At 37.3% G+C, this 12834-nt stretch overlaps 2 protein-coding genes across 2 annotated transcripts; both read right to left on the bottom strand.

Moving 5' to 3' along the window:
* Positions 1-330: 330 nt before the first annotated feature.
* Positions 331-5727, bottom strand: txnl4a (thioredoxin-like 4A). Its single transcript, XM_079441513.1, has 4 exons — positions 5601-5727; positions 5183-5359; positions 4934-5037; positions 331-970 (listed from the first exon to the last, which is right to left on the bottom strand). Exons 2-4 carry the CDS (start codon positions 5333-5335, stop codon positions 799-801), a joined length of 429 nt encoding a protein of 142 aa, XP_079297639.1. The 5' UTR covers positions 5336-5359; positions 5601-5727; the 3' UTR covers positions 331-798.
* Positions 5728-6419: 692 nt separating this feature from the next.
* Positions 6420-12812, bottom strand: LOC306884963 (activity-dependent neuroprotective protein 2a-like). Its single transcript, XM_079441239.1, has 4 exons — positions 12590-12812; positions 10388-10505; positions 10160-10252; positions 6420-10037 (listed from the first exon to the last, which is right to left on the bottom strand). The coding sequence occupies exons 2-4, from the start codon at positions 10493-10495 to the stop codon at positions 7401-7403; spliced, it is 2838 nt and encodes a 945-aa protein (XP_079297365.1). The 5' UTR covers positions 10496-10505; positions 12590-12812; the 3' UTR covers positions 6420-7400.
* Positions 12813-12834: the final 22 nt, after the last annotated feature.

The following is a 12834-nucleotide window of genomic DNA, read 5'->3' as shown; positions in this document are numbered from 1 at the left end:
GGGCACAAAACCAAGCTTCTGCTTTGGCCATTCCAGTCCTCTGACCTGAACCCTGTAGAAAATTAGTGGGTGAACTGAAGAGAAGAAGCACCAACATGGAGCTGTTAATCTGAAGGATCTGGAGAGATTCTGGATGAAGGAATGGTTTCTGATCTCTTGTCAGGTGTTCTCTAACCTCATCAGGCATTATAGGAGAAAATAAGTATTGAATAAAAGGGTGCCGTTAATTGTGGCCAATGTGTATTAGAGAAAAACATTTATTTCATAATGATATTTCCCCCATTTTAAATTCTTATCCAATGAAAGGTTAGATTTTAATTTTTTTTTTTTAATAAAAGATCAAAAGGATTAACAATGCAGATTAATTTTCACAGCCTTCTTTGATCATATTTACCAAGGGTGCCAATAATTCTGACCACGACCATCCATTCACTTTTTTTTTTTTTGTCTCCATACTAGGGTATGTCCTTGAGCTTTTTAGCTGAACATATTTAATGAACATATAATCTGACATGTTTAATATGGATAGACCTAATAATTAATGCTGTCATGGTAAGTTACAGTTTAGAAAACAGCAGAAACAATCAATATTTATTCATCCATTTAATATTCAGTGACATTTTTAGAAGGACAAAATTATAAAAGACTGGTGACCATAACTGCAACAGTGTAACAATTAAACAAAGTTGAAAATCCAAAACAAGGCCATTAAATATGACCATACTGCTCAATGCTCAGATCTTGTCCAATGTTGATGAGAAAAAATAAAGTTGCAAAGACTAAATAAGAGCACAGAGATCAGTATCTGTATTTGGTTGAGTAATCTTTAGGGGACACTACGAGACCTCGTCCTTTTCTCGCCCCCCTGTAGACGGTCTCAACAATGTCTATCATCTCCTGCTTGTCTTCCATGGTCCAGTTTATCTTGTTGTTGTTACCAGTGCCAAGATCGATCATGATGTGCTTGTTCCTGAGATAGAGGAGCAAATGCAGAAATATGTATTAGCATAAATATGCACTGTTAAACTAGTACAAGAATTAAGTAAATGGTAAATCAAAGCATTGGCCTGTAGCACGAAGCCGGTTTCAGTTTTTACCCAGGTAAGTTCACGTTTAGTTTGAGCAAACTATGAGTTTTCAGCCTCAAGAAGGTGGATTGGTTTTGAGCGGGTTTCGTTACCATGGTAATTTATGCTACATAGATACCCTGCTTGTGAGCAGGTTTTATTCTGGGTTAGAGATTGCAAACCCAAACTGGACCAATCAGCTGTGAGCAAAGTGACATCTAATGCAATGAAGCCAATCCCCCTTATCTTGTGCTCCAAATTAAAGCAGGTTACAGTCAAAGAATTTTAGAGAAAAATTGCCCGACTTTGCAGCTACTTATATATTATATTTTTATTATATTAATTGTTTATAATTAATAATACTGTATAGTCATATAATTATTATATGAAATGGTAATTCATTTTAAGATTTGCATTTATAAAAAAAAATATATATATATATACACACACACACACACACTGCCCTCCATAAGTATTGGAACAGTAAAGACAAAATTGCTCTGTTAGCTGTGGAGTCAAGACATTTACAAATATGATTAAAAGATGAATATGAGACAAAAATACAGAATGTCACATTTTATTATTAGCCGTTTCAACATATGTTTTACCAAATAAAAAGAACAGCACTTTTAGAGTTCATCCCACTCATTGATGTGAGCATAAGTATTGGGACAGTTGAACATAAGGCAGATATAAAAGATTAAAAGCTATTATTTAGTTGCAGATCCATTGCGCACAAATCACAGCAGTGAGTCTGTGACCCATAGACATCACCTGACTCTTGGTCTCATCCTTTGAAATACTTTTCCCAGCCTTTAATGCAGCCAATTCCAATTGTTGCTTGTTTTGGGGAGTTTCTGCCTTTACTCTCCTCTTCAGCTGGTGAAATTCATGTTCAATCGGATTTAAATCTGGAGATTGACTTGGGCAATCTAAGACTTTCCATTTCTTTGCCCTTATAAATTCCTTGACTGAACTGGCAGAGTGTTTTGGGTCTTCGTCCTGATGCAATATGAAGCACTTCCCAATGAATCTGGTGGCATTTTCTTGAATATTGGTAGGCAAGATGGTTTTGTACCCTTCCAAATTCATTCTGCTACTGTCATCATACATTAAGTCATCAGTAAAGTTGAGAGGGCCTGTTCCAGAGACAGCCATGCATGCCCATGCCATGACACCACCTCCACCATGCTTTACAGATGAGGCTGTATGCTTGGGATCATTTGCAGTTCCCTTTTTATCTCCAAATTTTTGCTTTCCCATCACTTAGATAAAGGTTCATCTTTGTCTCAGCGGTCCATAAACAGTTCCAAAACTCTTCTGGTTCACCTTTGTGCTTTTTTGCAAACTCTAATCTTGCCTTTCTATTTTTGGTGCTGCTCAGAGGTTTGTATCTTGCTGTGTAGCATCTGTAATTCTGTGTCAAAGTCTCCTGAGGACAGTACATTGTCAGAGCATCACCCCAGCTTTCTGGAAGTTGTTGGTGATTTTACAGACACGTCTTTTAGGATTCATTTTCACAGCTTTTATGATTTGTCTGTCATCAACTACTGTTGTTTTCTCAGCTGATCAGGTCGTTGTTGGTTGCTGGTGGTTTCCAAACTCTTGATTTCTCCATGCCCTTTGTTTTTGCTATAGCTCTAATTGGCTTCCTCTTTTCTTTTATCATCCAAATTGCTTGCTTTTCTCTCCCTTGTCTTCATCCTGATTTGTGTGCGTCATCATCTATTGCAAGATTCAGAATGCAGAAGTAATGGATATAACTGATACGACACATCCCCTGCTTTTAATATCTGAAGAATTAATGCAACAGGACACAGCTGATCACTTAGAAAGACCTGTGAGGCAACTGCTCCAATACTTATGCTCACATCAGATAGAGGGATGAAACTCTAAAAGTGCTGAACTTCTTAGCTGGTAAAACATCTTTGTGTTGAATCACCCAATAATAAAATGTGACATTCTGTAGTTTTGTCTCATATTCATCTTTTAATCATATTTGTAAATGTCTTGACTCCACAGTCAACAGAGCAATTTTCTTTTCTTTACTGTTCCAATACTTATGGAGGGCACTGTCTGTGTGTGTGTGTATATATATATATATATATATATATATATATATATATATATATGAATGATCAATAATACAGAAAAAAAAAAAGTCTTATTGCAATTTCTAGTACCGGTTTCCTATTTTAATATACTTTAAATAGAATTTATTTTTTTGACAGCGCTGAATATTCAGCATCATAACTCCAGTCTTCAGTGTCACATGATCCTTCAGAAATCATTCTAATATGCTGATTTATTATGAGTGTTGAATCTGTTGTGCTGCTTCATATTGTTTTTTGGAACATGTGATACTTTTTTCTTTGATGAATACAAAGTTAAAAAGAGCAGCATTTGTTCAAAATAGAAATCTTTTCTAACAATGCAAGTCTTTACTATGACTTTTTATTCATTTAACAAATCCCTCCTGAATAAAAGTTCTTTTTTTTTTTTTTTTTAAGAAATTAATAATGTACTTACCCCAAACTTTTGAATAGCATTGTATACTGCAACAAAGTTTATTTAAATAAATGCTGTTCTTTTTAACTTTTTATTACATCAGAATCCTAAAAAAAACAAAACACAGGTCCCAAAAAAGTATGAAGCAGCACAACGGTTTCCAACATTGATTATAAATCAGCATATTAGAATGATTTCTGAAGGATCATGTTACACTGAAGACTGGAGTAATGATGCTGAAAATTCAGATTTGATCACAGAAATAAATAACATTTTAAAGTATATTACAATAGAAAACGCGCTCCAGAGTTAATCACAAACTCTGGTTGAAACTTGAGTTGACAGAGAACGTTTATATCGAGCTTGTAAATGAATATTAAGATATACAGATGATGTAATATAAATGTGGTAGAATCAATAGATAACACTTTAAAAATGGCTACATGTGACCTTACATGCTTGAGTCTATCACTATATATTATAAACTATATAAACTAACTTCACAATTTCACTTGTGACTGCACTGATAGAGCAAGATAATGCATCCTCTTTCATGGACAAGTACTTCAGTGGAAATGTGTTTAAATTCCTCGTATTCTTTCATCTCTAAACCTTTAACAAAAGAGTTTTGAATCTCGCTGGCTCTCTCACGAGAAGTGAATCACACTTGCTCTGTGTTGTGATTGGCTGTTCACCGCTGATGTCACATATTCATGTGCACGCGCTCCATTAAGCCATGAGTTGACAGAGAAAGTGATGATCAGCTTCATGGTACCAACAAAGCCAGATTGGAGTGGTTTGGTTTTGCCAACTCAAAACTTATCCTGTAACTCTGAGTTTGTTCATCTCACTTCATGCTACAGGCCATTTCAAGAAGTCTAGAATGTTCCACATACAATACATGTTATGTAAGTGCACATTTGACAACCTTTACTGACAGCAGCTGTGGCATAGAACCCGATATAGAAAGTGAGGCACCATTTCAAAAGACTTGCCACAAGACTGATGAGATACAATCACTTATCTTGTCAATGCAAAATTACACGCAGTATTTATGTCTATCAAATTTCAACACATCGTGACAAGCCAATAAACCTTTTATCTTATGCATGATAGGGCTTCCTATTTAAAGAAAATGCGTAGTAATACGTGGATTATTTTTCTTAAAGTCTGTGTGTCTTCCAATCATTCAATCGGTATATCTGGGACGGCATGAGAGAGTAAATAATGGGAGAAATTTCATTTTTGGGTTGAGTACCCCTTTGAATAAATAATCATATGTTGAAATGCTGACTGACTTGTCTGAACACAATGGGTAAACTGACTGTCTGTAGTTATTATACAGCTTGAGGACTTACCTGAAAAAGAACATGACTGTGCAAGGATCATACAACTCGTACATCTTGTTGAAATCTGGCACTTCTGTGATATCCACAAGATAAATGACAGCAAAATTCTTCACCTGAGGGAACACGTGATATTAGACACGTAAAACATTGATAGACTGAAGCTAATACACATTTACTCCCAAAGCACTGGTGTAATAAAAGATCAACAAAACATTTACACCAGCTCGGGGGTGGTTGAATACTAGTACACTGTAATACCTTTTCGGCGATGCTGTACAACACTTCATCCATTTTCATACAAGTTGGGTCCCAATCGTGGCCAAATCGTATAACAATCGCACGGTCTTCCTCTGATAAAATAGCCTGGTCCACTTGCCAGCCATTGTGAAGATGAGGAAGCATGTACGACATTTTGATGGATATCCAAACACACTTCTAAAAAAGACACATGATGTTGTCGTCAAATCCACTTGCTTGAGAACCGCAATAAACTGTTGATAAACTGTTCAAACGTTATGATACGATGCTAATTGTTTACGATTCACACGTTGGTTTCTCGTTAGCAGTTAGCTCTGAATTCTAGAAAATAATAGCAGACGCCAACAGAAGTTTTCAGCTATTAAATTTTAGAGCAATTACAAAGTAAAAACACTTTAAATGCAAATGCAATCCTTACCTCACAATTTAAATGAACCTGGACGTGTAGATTAAGTGATGTTGTCAGTTTATTCGATGTAGAACAATCTTAAGTAGTGCGACGACAGCGGCTAGTGCACAGTGCGTAGATGTCATTATCGCCCTCTGCTGGATCGGAGAAAGCTGCTTCGTCAAAGACTATAGAAATACAAAGGGACTTAAGTCCCAACTGGAAATCTTTCAGGTCAAATTTATAGATATTTAAATGTCAAGTGTTTAAACAATTAGAATTAAGTGTCATTAACTAGTGTCATTAAGAAATTAGTTGTCGACTTCACTTATTTGCCAATAATCACAAATACGCACAGCAATGGTTTCGAAGTATTATGGCAAAATGCTAAGTACTTTTAAGTACTTTTTTGTTGTTGTTGTTATAACTACCATGTATTCTGACATTATGAACTTATTTTAATTTAGAGAATGTGTAATGTTTGTAAAAACTAATGTAACATTTAAATCTTAAGTTAATTTAATACCATTTAACATTAACCTGAGAAAGCAAAAAGGGAATTAAAAATGGGAACAAAATAGTTTAACTTCAACATTTTAGGTTCAATGTAGGTGTATTAATATATGGAGGAAATTGTATATCTTACCATATCAGACCAAAAAAAGAAAAAGTGACACGTAAATGCTAACAACCTATATATTTACTAGTAAAAACATCCAGATGAGTTTTTGTAGTCATATATCTTCTGACAGAATACTCTTTAAATTTAACTGGCAGCATGAAGACAAGTAAATGTTTAAAATATCAAGAACATTAGTTCTTTAGTTCTTCAAATAAGATCTGTGATCACAATAATAGAGTTATGTTTATTTTCCCCATTTTTGTACTGTAAATAAATACGAAATACTAGTTTAAATAAACTACACACTGGTTAACCGATACATTTTGTTCTCTGATAATGATAATGAAGGTTTAAAAATGGCCATTACTACAGATGAACATACAATTGAAAGAAGTGAACTTGTATTTTTATATGCTCTAATTTATTTACACAACTTTCATTTTGTAAGCTTAGATGTTGTTGTTCACTATACTGAATACTGAACAGAGGAAATAAAACAGGAAGTCAACAATATATCCTGATGCTTACAATCATTAAACAATTGAAATGAACTGCAACCAAATCAAATTCCTCTGCAAAGCTGTACACTTTAGTAGGTAGCAGCTAAGAGGACGTCACTTAGGTAAGCAGCATTCATTCATATTATAAGATAATTTTTTGGGCAAAAAATCTGATTAAAACAATAATTTGAATATACCATATTTATAAAAGTATAAGGCAAGCAAAATAGAAATTTAACAATAAATGGAATTAATTAACAGAAAGATACATGGTCTAAAACAAAACTTCATAAACTCTTACATTCCAACAAATATATAAAGAATGTCACAAAAAAAAAAGAGTTCATAACATTTGGCAAATATGAAAACTATATTTCACACAAACATTTTCAACCCTACAACTATAAATGGGCTACAAACATCTAATTTAACATGAACCTTGCTTAAAGTGATGCCTCAATGAAAAGTAATGGATGTATACTTTAAAATGGTTAATATGAAACAAAACAAAAGTATTCAAACACACATTTATGAACAGCAGCCAAAAATCAAACATTTTCACTTTTTTCAGTCTCTCAAATTCTCTCAAACACTAGTTTTGGTGAGAATGGAACACATTTTGCATTGTTTCAAGGAACACGAAACGTTATATAGGCTCTCAGTACAATTTGCCTTCAAGGCTTCCTTGTCTTTATTAGTAATGGGAATCTACTCTTGGAGGTCCTCTGTATCCGTCACGGTGGTCAACTTCTCTGGCTCAATCTCTGGGACGAGGAGATTATGCTTCAATTTCATCAACTCTGCCATATTGAAGCCTAAAAGTACCACAGCCTTAGTTTTCTGCATGTTCTTCAGACATCTGGTACGCTTTGAGCTAATCTGGCAAGCAATGTCAGTTTTGTTAAGCAGCAAACGGCTACTCAGGGCAAGGATCTCCTTCTTAAGCGGGTAAGGCTGAGTATTAAAGTACTTATTGACAAACTCACGACGTTCTTCAAAGGTGGACAGCTCCATTCCGGTAGGATCCAATGCTAACTGTACGGAAGGATCGATTACTACTTCAGGTGTGGGGACAGACAGACCAGCCAACCTATCTCGCTCGAGTTTCCTCTTCCTTGCCATTCGCTCCTCCCGCTCTCTCCTATTTGCCTCCATAGCTTCCCTGAAGGCTATTTCCAGGCGCAACTTGCTCTGCATCTCTGCTTCTGTTTCTGGTGGCTGTGTGGCAGGAACAGAGGCTTGAACTGGAGTTGGGGTTGGACCAGTGATTTGTTTTGGATGAGCTGGGTATGACACAACTGCTCGGTTTGCTCTGGGAGTAACAGCTAATCCTAAATTCAGTTTATCACTATCCTTGAGACTCTTCGGTGCACTGCGACATTTAGCCAAGTGGACAATGATGGCCTTGGTAGTGGTTTTCCCAGTGTACACACCACCACAGTAGAGGCATCGGTATGATGGGGTTTTAAGTATAGCATGCAGAGTGGGCACAATGAAATGCTTCTCTTTGAGGTGCATTTGATAGCATTCCTTGTTCAGAAGCTTCTCTGAACAGAAGGGGCACTCCGTGCTGTCAGGATTAGGTGTGGGCATGTTGCACGGTGTGGACAGCTTGCCCATAGCCAGAGGATTGTTGGGCAACATCTTCACAAAGATCAGATCGAGGGAGCTTGTGACCAATGCAAGATTGAGCTCCTTCTCACCCATAATTAGTTTAGGAGCCGTGGTCCTGATGTCGAAGTAAGGGAAAAGCAGATTCCCAGAATCATCAGTATAAAGTCGGTATTCGCGCCTCATGAAGTCACAGTTGCTCTTTCGGTTCACATTATGTTCCTTCTGGATATGGTCGACAAGCTGCTTGATGGAGTAGAAGAGCCCGGAACAGAACAAGCAGTTCATGCCATGAAGCAGGTGTTCAAAAACTCCCTTTTCTGAAATCAAGATCTTGCACGTCAGGCATTTCACCGTCTTGTCAGGCATCTTTTTCAAAAATGGAGCACGAGCAGCTAGACCAATCTTGGGCATTTTAGCTGCCTCTTTGTGAACTTCTGGATGGGACTCGTAAATATCAGACGGGAAGAGCTCATTACAAATAGGACACGTGATCCACTTCTTGGTTTGCTTGGGGGCTGGCACAGAGGTGTTTGGTTTGTTTTGCTGAACAGGTAGGTTGTTCTGGGATGCCGGCAAGGGTGGTTTGCTGACTCCTTGGGAGTTATTTCCTTGGACCGACAGGACCTGCAAAGGTGCGAGAGTGTAGGTGGGCAAGCCATCGACTTTGTTGCCAGTGGGGACCAAATGGCTCAGAAGTGATTGAGAGGTTATCATGGTTCCTCCAGAAGCGGGTTGATGTACGGGCATTCTAGGATTAGCAGCGAGGGACTGAGGTGCCGGTGGCCTAACAGCAGGTACATTAAGGCGAACACCTGGTGGTAAGACAATTTGGCGGGAAACAGGTTGCAGTTGTGGCTGACTAGGTAGGCCCACTGTGACAGACACCGGGTTGGGAGGAATGCCGCTAGGAGCAGGAGGCACGGCAGGTCTGGTAATTTGGGTGTTCTGAAAAGCCAGTGGGACTCCAGGCCTCAGTAAACCCTTAGCCTCAGCGCTTGCAAGTTGAACCAGAGCAGAAGCTTGAGTTGGGAGAAACGCCTGGCTGCTTCCTGGGGCAGCAATGATTGCAGGACCACCACTTTCCGGTCCTTTAATTCCGCCTGCGGCCAGTGCAGAAGTCAATGCTGGCTGATCTTTCATCATCAACGCAGCAGGAGTGCTTTGTGTTTTTGGTGCTAGAGCAGGGTACTGTTTCGTGCTTTCTGTTTCAAAAATTAGAGCTCTGATATGAACATCTAGTTCCTTGTGCTTTTCTGAGGTTAGAAGATGATACAGCAAGTGTTCAGATGTCTCAGCTGATACGTAACACTTTTTGCAGTAGAATTTCTGACACCTGTCTCCTAGGGCCACAAGTTCCCGCTCTGATCTCTGCCCAGCATATTTATTCAATGTGGAAGTGTAGTGATAAAGAAGAACATGCTTTTTCACGCTATACAAAAGAGTATCTTGAATATGGCATCTTCGGCACTGAAACGTGGTGCCGTTCACAGCCCTTGGAGGCAGCTGCGGGACAGTCGGAGTTTCTAACTTTGTGTCCTCAACGTGGAACAATTTGAGGTGCCTGGAGACCACTCTGGGGTTGGCTATAAATGGGCAAGAAGTGCATGCTGAAAGCTTGCACAGACGCTCTTCCTCATCATGGTAGCGCTGAACATGGGTTTTGTAGGCATGCCAGGACCTTGTAGAGAATTCGCATAAGGTGCAACACAACCCTCGTGTCCGATATTCCCACTAAGGATTGAAAATGCTTGGTTAGAATTTAGTCAGTTGCCACTCAGTATTTACAGATTCTCATTATTTAAACAGTTTTTTCTAAGTGAAACTAATTTACTAAAGCAACATTTTAAGTTCACCTTCTTTTTCCACCGTCCGTCAAACCCCTCAGATAAACTGGGCCAGTCTGTGGCATCAAAAACATTGTCTCCCGGGTAAAAGTCCTGGAGTTCCTGATAAACAAAAAAGAGAAATAACATTTCAAATCTAAAAACATTTCAATTAAAAGGCTATTTTGATACACATGGACATGGGATTTCAGTTATAGTCCATTTTATTTTTATTTGTACATTGTAAAACAAACACACCTGGCCCAAATTAAGACATTCTTCAAGTCCAAATTCTCCAAGAATGTTTTTCACTTTTCGTCTTGTTCTGCGGATCTTCTCCAACCCTCTGACTGGAAACTGGTACATGGTCCAACACCTGAAAGAGAATCACTTTGGTTTCCATTTGGATGATGTCATTATTTTGACATTTTTACTTTGATTTATTTACCAACCTTTAAATTATATAACAATTATGCAATACTAGAATAAATGTTCAGTGGCATGTCTAGGTGTATGTCACACAACACTTTAGCCAATCACTTTTAACTCAGACACACAGATTTAAAAAAAAAAAAATGAATTGTTTGCCATCACTAACTCGCATTATTTAAGTTTTTACAGACTGAATAGAAAACACAAAATTCAATATGAACAAAACCATTCCATTCATTTTTTTGGAAAAACATGTCTACCTGGACTCCATATATAAAAACCAAAGGAAACCAACCAACAGTGGTTATACATAAACATGTTTTAACTGTTTTGTCAAAATTATTGTTAAGAGACAATTATGTAGTCTCTGAAAATTGGTAGAAACATGTCCCTAGTGCCCATTCTAAATCCGCTCTCAGTTTTTGTAATAACTCATTGGGTATCATCCTGACACCCTCATCATTACCATGGAAGCCAACAGAGATATACTGGATACTGAATACAGTGTCCGTGCAACGGATCCAAATAAATTCCTTTTAAAATAACAGTCTGGTCATTTAATTCAGATTTGAATAAATAAAAAACAAAACAAAAGAGTGAGCACCTGTGAACGAAGCATAAAACCTTTGCTATAAAATCTTAAGTAAATCAAAATTAGAGATTAACACTTGCATAAATCCTTAGAGGAACCCAAAACAAGACTACATTACAATGCAGTCACTAATCTGTTACATTAGTATACATTATTACAGTTTGTTTATGACTGCATTCATTTATACGCATGCGCATATTCTTTTAAGGGTTTCCAGAGTTTTAACAATGTCTATTTCTATACTACAAAATGCAACTTTATATAAAAATTATTAACATACTAGTAAATTATATAGTATACATGAAACCACACTCTAAATATCTAGTTGTGGTAACGAAAAAGTGACATTTCTATGAAAGTTACATGTGTTCTCCCTCTCACGTGTGTGTGTGTGTGTGTGTGTGTGTGTGTATGAGAGAGAGAATTTCCTATGATTTCCATGTATTCTTTATTATAGAATACATGGCTTAATTATAGCTTAATATATCTTAATTGTTTAAATTATTTTTTTCACTCTGAATAAATATGAATCTTGTCTGTTTTATCCAAAATAAAATATCAAAGGAAGTTTGTCACTTTTGACCTGATTAATTTCTGACCATGGATGGTTATCACATCTTCATTACTCTATTCAAATTATTTATAAAAATTTGCCATTAATAAAAATTTGGGAGAGAATTTGTCATGAAAAATTGTAAAAGATTAACATTAATAGTGCTTCATTATCTTTAGGTAAAATTGGATTCTTTTATTTTTTGTGAAAGGGGTTCTGATGTTCTTAATGGGTCATAGGTGCTTCTCATCTTTGCCTGTTGCACGTGCAGTGATTATGATAACACCACAATCTGATGAATTCAGCACTACAGCAAATAATACATCTCACTCGCATGGAGATCTCCCTCGTGTAATTTCTACAACTCGGTATTCGTCAATGTCGGAAACAGACATGCTGTATTTGCATGCTAAATGTACTCATTGCAATAACAGATATTGTGAACAAAAGACAATGTCACAGCCCTGCATCAGACAAATGCAACATTTTCTGACTGCACACATGTACATTATCAAAGCTTGTGAGCGCCTAAATGCATATCTAATTCAAGCTGTAATTATTAATTTATTGCAAGCATCAACTGCGACCGCTGACCAAACAGATCCACACCCGCCAAAACACACGAAATGATCGAAACAATAGTCCAACGTAACTCTAAACTAGCCAAACAGAACGCATCAAGCGCCCCGCATCAATAAGAATTCGCAAAACAAGTGATTCTATTCAAGAACGCGCGATTCTAAATAACGCAGTGATGTCATAAAGTAACCTCTTCGCAGCTCTCAGCTGATGGGCTTCGTTCTACTTCCTGATCATACCGAACCCGCAACAACTGAACGCAAAAGCTAATGTGCCCACTGCTATCTAATTGTGAGGACATTACCTTTTTTCAGCGCCACACCGACTCAGGGAGGGGATTTAGCTACTTTCACCAATCCGCGTGCTTGCCAAAACCGATGAGAGAAGATACGGAAGCGGTGTAGGATGTTGAAACAATAACTCTGCGCTCTCAACTATGGAAACCAGCAATAAAGAGTATTTATTATTATTTGCAAGTATGACTCATTTATTGTGCTTGCCGTTTAGACTCGAGAAAATGGCGCATTGAACAACTGGGAAGTGACGTCA

This window comes from Barbus barbus (genome assembly GCF_936440315.1).
Source record: "Barbus barbus genome assembly, chromosome: 19".
Lineage (NCBI taxonomy): Eukaryota > Metazoa > Chordata > Actinopteri > Cypriniformes > Cyprinidae > Barbus > Barbus barbus.
This window is presented reverse-complemented; position numbering and strand designations above follow the sequence as displayed.

What these genes read in the sequence shown, in the direction of transcription:
- LOC306884963 (XM_079441239.1), bottom strand. Translation starts at nt 10,495, where the DNA reads ATGTACCAGTTTCCAGTCAGAGGGTTGGAGAAGATCCGCAGAACAAGA. An exon ending in AATGTCTTAATTTGGGCCAG is followed by an intron (nt 10,253 to 10,387) that starts GTGTGTTTGTTT and finishes TTTGTTTATCAG; the next exon opens with GAACTCCAGGACTTTTACCC. An exon ending in ACGGACGGTGGAAAAAGAAG is followed by an intron (nt 10,038 to 10,159) that starts GTGAACTTAAAA and finishes TTCAATCCTTAG; the next exon opens with TGGGAATATCGGACACGAGG.
- txnl4a (XM_079441513.1), bottom strand. Translation starts at nt 5,335, where the DNA reads ATGTCGTACATGCTTCCTCATCTTCACAATGGCTGGCAAGTGGACCAG. An exon ending in TGTACAGCATCGCCGAAAAG is followed by an intron (nt 5,038 to 5,182) that starts GTATTACAGTGT and finishes GTGTTCCCTCAG; the next exon opens with GTGAAGAATTTTGCTGTCAT. An exon ending in ACAGTCATGTTCTTTTTCAG is followed by an intron (nt 971 to 4,933) that starts GTAAGTCCTCAA and finishes CCTCTATCTCAG; the next exon opens with GAACAAGCACATCATGATCG.